The 12,440-nt window shown below is 54.0% G+C and overlaps 1 protein-coding gene across 2 annotated transcripts in view; it reads left to right on the forward strand.

Annotated features, from left to right (window-relative positions):
- The window catches only part of GNAO1 (G protein subunit alpha o1), a 230,871-nt gene that overhangs the window by 81,416 nt on the left and 137,015 nt on the right, over positions 1 to 12,440 (forward strand). For both annotated transcript variants that reach the window (XM_068166614.1, XM_068166613.1), the window contains exon 3: positions 8,017 to 8,158. In XM_068166614.1, the coding sequence (XP_068022715.1) occupies positions 8,017 to 8,158 (142 nt within the window). The remainder of the gene's footprint in view (positions 1 to 8,016; positions 8,159 to 12,440) is intronic.

Here is a 12,440-nt window from a genome sequence, read left to right on the forward strand (position 1 = left end):
CAGCCCCTGCCCCTCGGCTCTGCCCCTGCCCCTGCCCCTGAGCTCTGCCCCAGCCCCTGCCCCTCGGCACTGGCTCTGCCCCTGCCCCTCGGCTCTGCCCCTGCCCCTGCCCCAGCCCCTGCCCCTCAGCTCTGCCCCAGCCCCTGCCCCTCGGCTCTGTCCCTGCCCCTGCCCCTGAGCTCTGCCCCAGCCCCTGCCCCTCGGCACTGGCTCTGCCCCTGCCCCTCTGCTCTGCCCCAGCCCCTGCCCCTCAGCTCTGCCCCAGCCCCTGCCCCTGAGCTCTGCCCCTGCCCCTGCCCCTGCCCCTCAGCTCTGCCCCAGCCCCTGCCCCTCGGCTCTGCCCCTGCCCCTGCCCCTGCCCCTCAGCTCTGCCCCAGCCCCTGCCCCTCAGCTCTGCCCCTGCCCCTGCCCGTCAGCTCTGCCCCAGCCCCTGCCCCTCGGCTCTGCCCCAGCCCCTGCCCGTCAGCTCTGCCCCTGCCCGTCAGCTCTGCCCCTGCCCCTGCCCCTCTGCTCTGCCCCAGCCCCTGCCCCATCAGTTCTGCTCCTGCCCGTCAGCTCTGCCTCAGCCCCTGCTCCTCGGCTCTGCCCCAGCCCCTGCCCCTCGGCTCTGGCTCTGCCCCAGCCCCTCAGCCCCTGTCCCTCGGCGCTGGCTCTGCCCCAGCCCCTGCCCCTCGGCTCTATCCCTGCCCCTCGGCGCTGGCTCTGCCCCGGGCTCCGCTGCGAGCTGCGGCGGCGCTGCTGCTGGAGCCGAGCCTGTCGGCAGGGACATCGCAGCGAGAGGATCTCTGGCTCTGCCTTTTCAGCGCCTTGGTTTAGCAGGCAGTAGAGAGGCAGGAGGCACCTAAGTGCTGCGCTGAACGGGAGCCAGGGCGAGCTGCTCGGCAGAACTCTGCGCCCCTGGTTTCCAAGTACTTAATTTGTTTCGCAATTAAGCAAGAGGCACTGAGGCACTGGGCGCTCCTGCAGGAGCAATGACTTGCTGGGGGGGGATGGCAGGAGAGCTGATCTGCAGCACAACCATTTTGCCTAGCAAATACCTGTTCGTTAAGATCTTACAGCAGCCTTCCAGTACCTGAAGGGGGCCACAGGAGAGCTGGGGAGGGACTTTGGACAAGGGCTGGGAGTGCCAGGATGAGAGACAATGGCTTAGAGCTGGAAGAGGGGAGATTGAGACTGGAGATGAGGAAGAAATGCTTGCCAGGGAGGGTGGGGAGACAGTGGAACAGGTTGCCCATGGAGGCTGTGGATGCCTGCTACCTGGAATTGTTCAAGGCCAGCTTGGGTGGAACCTTGAACAACCTTGGTCTAGCAGGAGGTGTCCCTGCCCATGGGAGGGAGGTTGGAACTGGATGATCTTGAAGGTCCTTTCCACCCAAACCATCCCATGATTCAGGCCATTCCAGAGTGACTGTGACAACATAGGAGGCAAACACGAGGGGGCTGCAGGTAGCAGCTGGGGGGGGGAGCAGCGTGAGCAGGTCCATCAGACAGGGAGGTGGCTTCAGTTGTCTCTCCCCATTCCATTTAGAGCATGGTGGTTCATTAGGCTCTTAGTGAATGAAACAGCTTTTTAGTTGCTCAGAATCACTTTTTAGAAGCACAGCATTGTCTCCCCCCACTCCACAGCCTCTGGGGAGCCTCTTCAATCTCTTTTCTTCCTTTGCCCTGGAGAGAATTGACGCTGGCATGGCACAGAGGAGCCTGCCTGCAGCAGTTGCCTTTGTATGCCAGACACAGAAAAAAATCCAAGCCACTCAGAAACCAAGGGCTGCACATTTAGTGCTGAAAACTCCCTGTTCCCATTAATTTGTGGGTTGCTTCAGGAGTAGCCCACCCTGCCTGCACCTCTATGAAACCACACACAACCCCAGCATGGTGGGCGGTGGAAGGGACCTCTGGCAGCTTCACCTAAAGAAGGTCACACAGGAACAGGTCCAGAGGGCTTTGAATGTCTCCAGAGATGGAGGCTGCACCACTTCTTTGGACAGCCTGTTCCAGGGCTCCAGCACCCTTAAATTAAAGCAGTTGCTGCTCATGTTCAGATGGAACTTCTGATGTTCCAGTTTGTGCCCCTTGCCCTTTGTCCTGTCACTGGGCAGCACTAGAAAGAAAAAAGCCTGGTGCCATCCTCCCGACACCCACCCTTGAAGTATTGCTCAGCACTGCTGAGATCCCCCCACAGGCTGCTCTTTACCAGGCTGAAAAGCCTCAAATCCCTCAGCCTCTCCTCATCAGAGAGATGTTGCAATCCCCTCAGCATCTCTGTAGCCCTACAGCAAAACTTCAGTGCTGGCATCTGCAGTGCCGCTTTCAGCTGCTGTGGCTTCCTTCCCAGAGAGATTTCACAGAACAGCAGCCAGGGTGGGTTGGGTTTTTTCCTTCCCCTCCATGGTCTTTTCTGCCCCCTTTAGAAGTAGAGCTTTTTATGGCTGCTTTGAAGGATGGCAGCCTGCTGCCCAGCTGGCAGTATGTTCACTGGGGAGTTCTGGAGCCGCTCTCCATCACTGAATTCCACCCCTTCAGCACAGAGAGACCTGTTTCCTGGTAGGAAGCTTGGAGCATTTAGCAACACTGAGTGTTTACAAGTGAAAATGTCAGAAACCAGAGGTGGTTTTAACTCTGCAGAAGACCAAAGCTCACTCACAGCTCTTCCAACCCTCTCTTTTTCTTTTTGGTCATGTCAAGCCCCTAGTTGATGCCTGCTGGTGAAAAGCAAACACAAAGCCAGCCCAAGGTGCTGCCACCACTGCAATCTCCACCAGTATGGTCATAGAATCATAAAATCAGTTGGAAAAACCTTCCAAGACCATTGATTCCAAGCATCAACCCAACCCCACCACAGCATCACAGGATCACCAAGGTTGGAAGAGACCTCAAAGATCACCAAGTCCAACCTGTCACCACAGACCTCATGACTAGACCATGGCACTAAGTGCCACATCCAATCCCCTCTTGAACACCTCCAGGGATGGGGACTCCACCACCTCCCTGGGCAGCACATCCCAATGGCCAACAACTCTCTCAGTGAAGAACTTTCTCCTCACCTCCAGCCTAAACTTCCCCTGATGCAGCTTGAGACTGTGTCCCCTTGTTCTGGTGCTGGTTGCCTGGGAGAAGAGACCAACCCCCACCTGGCTACAACCACCCTTCAGGTAGTTGTAGAGAGTAATGAGGTCTCCCCTGAGCCTCCTCCTCTCCAGGCTAAACAACCCCAGCTCCCTCAGCCTCTCCTCACAGGGCTGTGCTCAAGGCCTCTCACCAGCCTCATTGGCCCCAAGTGCCATGGCCACACATTTCTTGAACACCTCCAGGCATGGGGACTCCACCACCCCTCTGGGCAGCCTGTGCCAATCCCTGACCACTCTTCCAGTCAATGCATTCTTCCTCCTGTCCAACCTGGCACAATTTCAGGCCATTTCCTCTCCTTTCCTCCTATCACCTGAGACTAGTGAGGAGAGACCAACTCCAGCTCGCTGCAGCCTCCTTTCAGGGAGTTGTACAGAGCAATGAGCCTCCTGTTCTTCAGACTAAGCAATTTCAGTTCCCTCAGCCCCTCCTCATGAGACTTGTTCTCCAGACCCTTCACCAGCTTTGTTGCCCTCCTAAAAGGGCAACATGTTTGGGCATGGCTGCACCAAACAGATGTCAGCTGTATCTCCTTGAAGCCCTTTCACTGCCCCTCATGCCCATCCTTTTCTTCACCCTTATATTCTCTTAGTTTCCCCAGAACCAACCTTTAGTGGGTTCCTCTGCCCCCAGAGTGCAACCCTGAGCCACCCCAGCATGAATCCTTTCTGGTGATGCTTTTTGCTAAGCTCCTGCCTGCCTCCCACCCACGGGACCCTTTCTCTGCAGAGCTTCTTGCTACTGTGCCCACAGCTGGGAGGAACTGGTGCCATTGAGTCTCTCTTGAATTCAGACAGGATTGATGTAGGTGCTTGTGCTTTGTGCCAGCCATAACTCTTCAGGTTTGCCTGCAAAGAATGCATTTCCCAGCAGCCCAGCAACTTCTCTAAGTAACAGTAAGTGATCCATGAGACCCATGGCTCTGCAGCTTCCCTCCCTTCCCCAGCACTCCTGTGCTGCTACTCCAAACCTCGGCACAGGCACCGACTTCACACAAAATACAAGGTCTGCTCATGCCTGAAATTCCTGAGCAAAATCCTAACTAGCTGCAGAAAAAGAGTGAGCAGGTTGGCAAGTCTGGATTGCCTGAGTCAGAAAGGCTTCCAGCCACCCCTGCTCTTCCCAGCCCAGGTGAGACAAATCATAGAATCATTAATGTTGGGAAGGACCTCTAAGATCATCAGCTCCAACCTTCTACCCAACACCTCCATGAGCACCAGAGCATGGCCTGAAGTGCCACATCTACTTCTTTCTTGAACCCCTCCAGGGATGGGGACTCTACCACCTCCCTAGGCAGCCTGTTCCAATATCTCACCACTCCCACAGCAAAGAAATTCTTCCTGCCATCCAACCTATCAACCTGGTGCAGCTTGAGGCCATCACCTCTTGCTCTGTCTTGAGTTACTTGGTGGAAGAGGCCAAGGCCTCCCTCCAACCTCTTTTCAGGGAGCTGTAGAGGTCTCTTCTTCAGGCTAACCAACCCCAGCTCCCTCAGCCTCTCCTTGTAAGCTATGCTCTCCAAACCCCTCACCAGCTTCCTTGCCCTTCTCTGTACCTGCTCCAGCCCCTTGTGCTGTTTCCAGGATGCCAGCACTGCTCCCCCTTCCTGGAGCAGGGGGCCCTGTCCAGTTCCTCAGATCAGTAGCTTAAAACTTTCCTGGGCATCAGTTAATTTGAACTACTGCCTGTCTTTGGCTGTCCTTGCTTGGAGTCATAGTTCTCCAGTGCTTGGAGGGTGTCAGAGCAGCTCCTCCCAGGAGCTCAGTGTTCAGTGAGGAAAGGTTGTGGAGAGGAGAGCACAGAGCTGGTTGCTTGTGTTAGAAACCCTTTCCCTGAGCTGTAGATCTGTGTCTTTGTCAGCATGTTTCTGTCAGCCTTGTTCTTCATGTAGTCATCTGTTAATAACACAGGGCTGGCAGCCAGCCCCAGTCTCCACCACCATCCCAGCACTGGATCTGTTGCAAGCTCACTATGATCCCTGCTAGTGCTCAGTCTCCTCAGGGGGATGCCAGAGCTGCCAGGACCTTGGCCTCTGTGTGTCTGCTTAAAAAAAGCAAAGGAAAGAAAGGAAACAAACATCCTGTTCCAGACAGGTTTTGTCAGTGCCCAGACCTGCTAGTGAAGGACTCGCTGTTGTCCAGTGGGATCTGAGGATGAGCAAGCAAGGACTTCATTCCAGCTAAGCAGATCATCTTCTCTGCCAGTATTTAAGAGACAGGATCATAACTTCTGTCTTCAGTGGCAGGAATGATTGTCAAACACAATTAGCTCTGCCAAGCCAAGCTGTTTGCCAGACAACATCCAGGCTTAGTTCTCGAGTTCCTTCAGAGATGAAGACATTCCAGGGGTCAGTCTTCTGACCTGACTGGAGGGACTGCATGCACTTGCTCCATCAAACAGTTCCTTTAGTGAAGACCAATGCAGAGAGCATCCAGAGTGCAGAACTGAGAGGGCCTGTAGGTCTCATAGATTCAGAGAATGGTTTGGGTTGGAGTAGAGCTTAAAGACCAACTAGTTCTAACCCACCCTGCCATGGGCAGAGACACCTTCCACTAGCTGAGGTTGCTCAAGGCCCCATCCAGCCTGGCCTTGAATACCTCCAGAGAGGAGGCATCCACAGCCTCCCTGGGCAACCTATTCCAGTGTCTCACCACCCTCATACTGAAGACCTTCTTCCTAAGATCCAGTCTAAAATCTACTGTCCCTCAGCTTCAAACCAGATCATTGAGCCCAAGCATCAACCTACCACCACCCTGGCCACTAAACCATGTCCCTAGGTGCCATGGCCACAGAATTTCTGCCTAAACTCCAGTCTCAATCTCCCCATCCTAAGCTTCAATCCATTCCCTCTCATCCTACCACTGCAAACCCTTGTCAGAAGTCCCTCCCCAGCTCTCCTGTGGCTCCCTTCGAGTACTGGAAGGCCACTAGAATATTTTCCTGGAGCCTTGTCTTTTCTGGGCTGAACAACCTCAACTCACTCAGCCTGTCCCCACAGGGGAGTTTCTCCAGCCCTCTGATCACCTTCATGGCCTCCTCTGGACCCTCTCCAGCAGCTCCATGTCCTCCTTATGCTGGGGGCAGCAGAACTGAATGCAGTGCTCCAGGTGGGGTCTCAGCAGAGCAGAGCAGAGGGGCAGGATCCCCTCCCTCCTCCTGCTGTTCACACTGCTTTTGCTGCAGCCCAGGATACCGTTGGTTTTCTGGCTGACTCATAACATGCCTTGAGGTGGAAAAACACCCAGCACTGTGTTTAGAGGAGAGGGAAGGAGAGAGAAAGTGTGAAGTGCTGTAGACACTTCAGGTACTACCCAGCTAAGACATGCCCTGTCTCCGTGGCTGGCACTGTGCGTACAGGGGTGTCGTGACTAGGCTTCCTGCTGCAAGGCACACCAGGACTTACTGGGGAAAGGTCTAGACAAGATCTAGGGTTTTCTGTCACTTGTTTTACTGGTTAAGAGCTGATCTGATAGCTGTTGCAAGTATTGACTATAGACCTTGACAGGATGAGTGGCGTAGGACCTGGAAACCTCTCCACTGTGACTGGGAGGCTCTTCAGGCTCTGCTGCTTGCAGTTCAGCTGGCAGGGAGGTATCATATCAAAGAAGAGGGTTGGAGAGCTCTGCAGAGGGACCTTGCCAGGCTGGGCAGATGGGCAGAGTCCAAGGGCAGGAGATTGAACACATCTAAGTGCAGGGTTCTACACATTGGCCACAACAACCCCATGCAGTGCTACAGGCTGGGGTCAGAGTGGCTGGAGAGCAGCCAGGCAGAGAGGGACCTGGGGGTACTGGTTGCTAGTAGGCTGAACAGGAGCCAGCAGTGTGCCCAGGTGGCCAAGAAGGCCAATGGCATCCTGGCCTGCATCAGGAACAGTGTGGCCAGCAGGAGCAGGGAGGTCATTGTGCCCTGTGCTCAGCACTGGTTAGGCCACACCTTGAGTCCTGTCTCCAGTTCTGGGCTCCTCAGTTTAGGAAAGATGTTGAGATGCTGGAAGGTGTCCAGAGAAGGGCAACAAAGCTGGGGAGGGGTCTGGAGCACAGCCCTGTGAGGAGAGGCTGAGGAAGCTGGGGTTGCTTAGCCTGGAGAAGAGGAGGCTCAGGGGAGACCTTCTTGCTGTCTGCAACCGCCTGAAGGGAGGTTGTAGCCAGGTGGGGGTTGGTCTCTTCTCCTAAGCAACCAGCACCAGAACAAGAGGACACAGTCTCAAGCTGTGCCAGGGGAGGTTTAGGCTAGAGGTGAGGAAGAAGTTCTTCCCAGCAAGAGAGATTGGCCATTGGGATGTGCTGCCCAGGGAGGTGGTGGAGTCAATATCCCTGGAGGTGTTCAAGAGGGGAAGAGCCTGGCTGGGGTGCTTGGTGCCATAGTTGAGTTGATTAGATGGTGTTGGGTGATAGGTTGGACTTGATCTTGAAGGTCTCTTCCAACCTGGTTAATTCTATTCCATTCTATCCAATGGTTTGTGTTGGAAGGGATCCTTAAAAGTCATCCAGTCCAACCCTTCTGCACACAGCAGGGACAGCTGCAACTAGAACGGGTTGCTCAGAGCCCCACACAACCTGGCCTGGGATGGTTCCGGGGCTGGGACATCTCCCACCTCACCAGGCAACCTGGGCCAGGCTCTCACCACCCTCATATATGCTGACCCCGTGCAAAACCTCCTTGAGAGAGAGCAAAAAGGGGTGGTAATTTCCAGGCACTGGGCTCAGCTCCACCACTGGGAGAACAACCAGAAAGGTTTAAAAAGAACTGCTGACTGAATTCAGTGAATTGAGCTGGCAGATGTGCTCTTCAAAAGAGCACAGCTCTCTCTTGAGCGGCTCTCCCATTCAATTGACATCCTCAAGAGCTGGTGTTTTTTTTTCTTTGTGTCCTTTGCATCTTCCTCAGGATCATCCATGAGGATGGCTTCTCTGGAGAAGACGTGAAGCAGTACAAGCCAGTGGTCTACAGCAACACTATCCAGTCCCTGGCAGCTATTGTACGTGCCATGGACACCTTGGGCATCGAATACGGCGACAAGGAGCGGAGGGTAAGTGCACCGAGAGAGCTGAGCCCCCCCTGCCTCCAGGGCACCAGCAGGAGGAGTTTGCACCAGCTGAGGCCAATCCTGCCTTCTGTCAGCAGCAGTGTGGCCAGCAGGAGCAGGGAAGTCATTCTGCCCCTGGACTCAGCACTGGTTAGGCCACATCTTGAGTCCTGTGCCCAGTTCTGGGCTCCTCAATTCAAGAGAGATGTTGAGATGCTGGAACTCTTCCAGAGGGGGGCAACAAAGCTGGGGAGGGGTCTGGAGCACAGCCCTGTGAGGAGAGGCTGAGGGAGCTGGGGTTGCTTAGCCTGGAGAAGAGGAGGCTCAGGGGAGACCTTCTTGCTCTCTACAGCTACCTGAAGGGAGGTTGTAGCCAGGTGGGGGTTGGTCTCTTTTCCCAGGCACCCAGCACCAGAACAAGAGGACACAGTCTCAAGCTGCACCAGGGCAAGTTTAGGCTTGATCTTAGAAAGAAATTCTCCACAGAAAGAGAGGTTGTCCATTGGGATGTGCTGCCCAGGGAGGTGGTGGGGTCAGCATCCCCAGAGGTGTTCAGAAGAGACTGGATGAGGCACTCAGTGCCATGGTCTAGTTGATTAGGTAGGGTCGGGTGATAGGTTGGACTTGATGATCTTGGAGGTCTCTTCCAACCTGGCTTATTCTGTGATTCTGAGTATCTCAGGAGGAAGAGGAGGGAGGTGTGGGGGGGGGACTTACATCACCATTGCGTGCCTGTGGCACGTGCAGTGCCGCACCAAACAGGGCTGTAGGCACAGCTGCTGCCAAGTGTAGTCCTGGAGGCATCTATGTCACAACAGCCACTATCCCTCTTGCCCTGCCATTTGCCAGGCCACTACAAAAGAAACTCTCTTATCTAAGGACAGCCTAGACATGGGTACTGATGGATGTGGGGAGTCAGTGTCCTGTCTGCTCCCTGTGTGTGTTGGACAGGCAGGCTGAGAGGATAAACGACCTGGGCAGAATCCTAGAACCATAGAATGGTTTGGGTTGGAAGGGAGCTCTAAAGAGAAGTCTTGCTGCTCTTCACACCCCTACCATAGGAAAGATTTTAGGCTTAACTTGACTTTTGTGATGTCTTGACTGGATTTTACTCATCATCTCCCCCCACTTGACCATACCCAGCCACTGAACTTGCACACAAAGGGATCATAGAATCAATGAGGTTGGAAGAGACCTCAAGGATCATCAAGTCCAACCTGTCACCCAAGACCTCACCTATGACTTCAGTGAAGTCATACAACTGTTAGAACTGCTGAGGTTGGAAGAGACTTTTGAGGTCATCCAGTCCAACCACTCACAGGGGATCATCATTCCACCACTACTGCTAAGCCACTACCACTAAGCCATCCCTCAGCACCACATGCACGTGGCTTTTAAACACCTCCCAGGATGGTTACTCATCACCTCCCTGGGCAGCCTGGTCCAGTGCCTGAGAACCCTTTCTGAGAAGACATATTTCCTAATATCCAACCTGAACCTCCCCTGGCACAGCTTGAGGCTGCTTCTCAGGAGAGACCTCATTGCCATCTACAACTACTTGAAGGGAGGTTGTAGCCAGGAGAGGGTTGGTCTCTTCTCCCAGGCAAGCAGCACCAGAACAAGAAGACACAGTCTCAAGCTGTGCCAGGGGAGGTTTAGGGTGGAGGTGAGGAAGAAATTCTTCACAGAAAGAAAGGTTGGCCACTGGAATGTGCTGCCCAGGGAGGAGGTGGAGTCACCATCACTGGAGGTGTTTAAAATAAGACTGGATGAGGCACTTGGTGCCATGGTTTAGTTGATTAGATGGTGCTGGGTGATAGGTTGGACTTGATGATCTTGGAGGTCTTTTCCAACCTGGTTAATTCTGTATTCTTCTTGTCCTGTCACTTGTTGCATGTGAGAGGAGACCAACCCCCAACTCTTTCCAAGGAGTTGAGGGCAATGAGGTCTTCCCTTCAACCTCCTCTTCTGAAGACTAAACAGCCCCAGTTCCCTCAGCTGCTCCTCATAAGACCTGTGTTCCAGGCCCTTTCCCAGGGTGGTTTCTCTCTTTGGCCATGTTCCAGCACCTCAGTGTCCTGTATGGAGAGCAGTGTTAGCATGGAGCTTATCAGAACAAGAGATGTCTGGCAGCCTTCCCGTGCCAGCCTGGCCTTATACAGTTGCTACTCTGTTGTTGCTTTAAACCAGCTCCCTATTTTTAAACAGTGGCTCCTCTGTCAGGTGCCCCTGCCAGCCTCTGCCTTGCCTTGCTGCATTTCTGGCTCATGTCAAGCCCACATGGAGAAGCTCAGAGCCCCAGAGAAGCCAGGACCACCCTTTTTGCATGCTGCCATCCCAGAGAAAGTAAAAGCCACTTTCAAAGTTCCAGATCAAAGGGCTGCAGCACCTCCCCTGTAAGGACAGGCTGAGAGGGTTGGGGCTGTTCAGCCTGGAAAAGAAAAGGCTCCAGGAGACCTTAGAGCAGTCTTCAAGTATCTGAAGAGGCCTACAGAAAAGCTGGGGAGGGACTCTTCACAAAGGTTTGCAGTGACAGGAGGAGGGGCAATGGCTTGGAGCTGCAAGAGGGAAGATTGAGACTGGACATTAGGAAGACATTCTTGACAGTGAGGGTGGGGAGACACTGGCACAGGTTGCCCAGGGAGGTTGTGACTGCCCCCTCCCTGGAGGTGTTCAAGGCCAGGTTGGGCAAGGCCTTGAGCAACTTGGGCTGGTGGGAGGTGTCCCTGCCCATGGCAGGGAGTTGGAACTGAATGATCATAGACACATAGAATGGTCTGGTTTGGAAGGAACCTCTTAAAGTCATAGAATCACAGAGCTGTCAGGGTAGAAAGGGACCTCAAGGATCATCCAGTTCCAACCCCCCTGCCATGGGCAGGGACACCTCACACTACAGCAGGCTGCTCAGAGCCCCAGCCAGAGTCATTGAGTCCAAGCCCCAATGCCCCCAATGAATTTTAAGGTCTCTTCTAACCCAAACCATTCTATGGAGCAAAATAATTTCAGAACAAAGCCCTGGTGAAGGCAGAGCCCTGTGTGCCACTGAGTTTGTCATGACTATTTTTAGGTGGCTATCAAATGCCAGCCGTGTGCCATCCCCAAACTCCTTATCTGAGGGCTGATAACGAAGGCATTCACTGGCAGGGATGCCAAAACCCTGCTGTGGCCGTGCTGTAGGGAGAGCTGACTTTATTTGCTCCCACTGGCAAAGGGGGAATTTTGATTTCTTTGCATCTAGGGAATTTTTTTGTCCCTACCCCCCCTCCCCCCCCTCCCACCCCCCAGAACTTCTAAATCCTGGAGACATTTCCATGCCAAGCGTGGAGATGATTCCATAATGGAGCTCTTGTGAGCGTGCCGAGAACTAACGCTGATGGCTTTCAAACTGAATACATTAATCTGGTGATTACTGGGTGACTCAGCTCTCAGCCAGGCAACTTAGCTTGTCTCAGCTCAAAACCTGTGCCCAGCAAAACAGAAACAAATCATTCTCCATGTCTGAGCCCTGGCAGACAGCTTGAAAACGCACAGTTTCTCCTTTCTGTTTTGTTTGGGGGTTGGTTGGTTGTGGTTTTCCTTTGGGGTTTTGTTTGTTTGTTTGTTTTAGTGCTTGAAGACCTAATTCCAGCAGGAAAACTCAGCCCTGCTTAAGTGCCTGTCAAAGTGTGAGGTGTTATTGGGACTGCCAGGAAGGAGAGGTGGAGCTCTGGGCTTGCACAAAATGTCATGGCTGTTCATATTCCCATGGGAAAGGTGCCAGATGTTCCTAGGATGATGTGATAACTCAGGCTGGAAAGGAGCTCAGGAGGTGTCTAGCCCAACCTCCTGCCCAAGCAAGGACAGCTCTGAGGTCAAACCAGGTTGCTCAGGGCTTTATTCATGTGGGGCTGAAGTCCTCCAAGGAGGGAGACTGCACAAGTTCTTTGGGCAACCTGACTCCTCATGGGGAAAAGGTTTCTCCTCGTCATAGAATGGTTTAGGTTGGAAGGGACCTCAGAAATGATCTACTGCAACCTCCCCTGCCATGGGCAGGGACACCTCTCAACTAGACTTGGCTGCTCAAGGCCTCATCCAGCTTGGCCTTTAACACCCCTAGGGAAGAGTCATCCACAGCCTCCCTGGGCAGAGTCTCACCATCCTTATACTAAAGAACTTCTTCCTCAGCTCCAGTCTAACCCTGCTCTGCCTCAGCTTCAAACCATTCTCCCTTGTCCTGTCTCTAGACACCCTCAGGAGTAGTCCCTCTGCAGCCTTCTTGGAGGCTCCCTTCAGGTATTGGAAGGCA

This window comes from Melanerpes formicivorus, unplaced genomic scaffold (assembly GCF_026170545.1).
Source record: "Melanerpes formicivorus ecotype bairdi unplaced genomic scaffold, bMelFor1.0.p_v2 SCAF_102, whole genome shotgun sequence".
NCBI classification, from domain to species: Eukaryota; Metazoa; Chordata; class Aves; order Piciformes; family Picidae; genus Melanerpes; species Melanerpes formicivorus.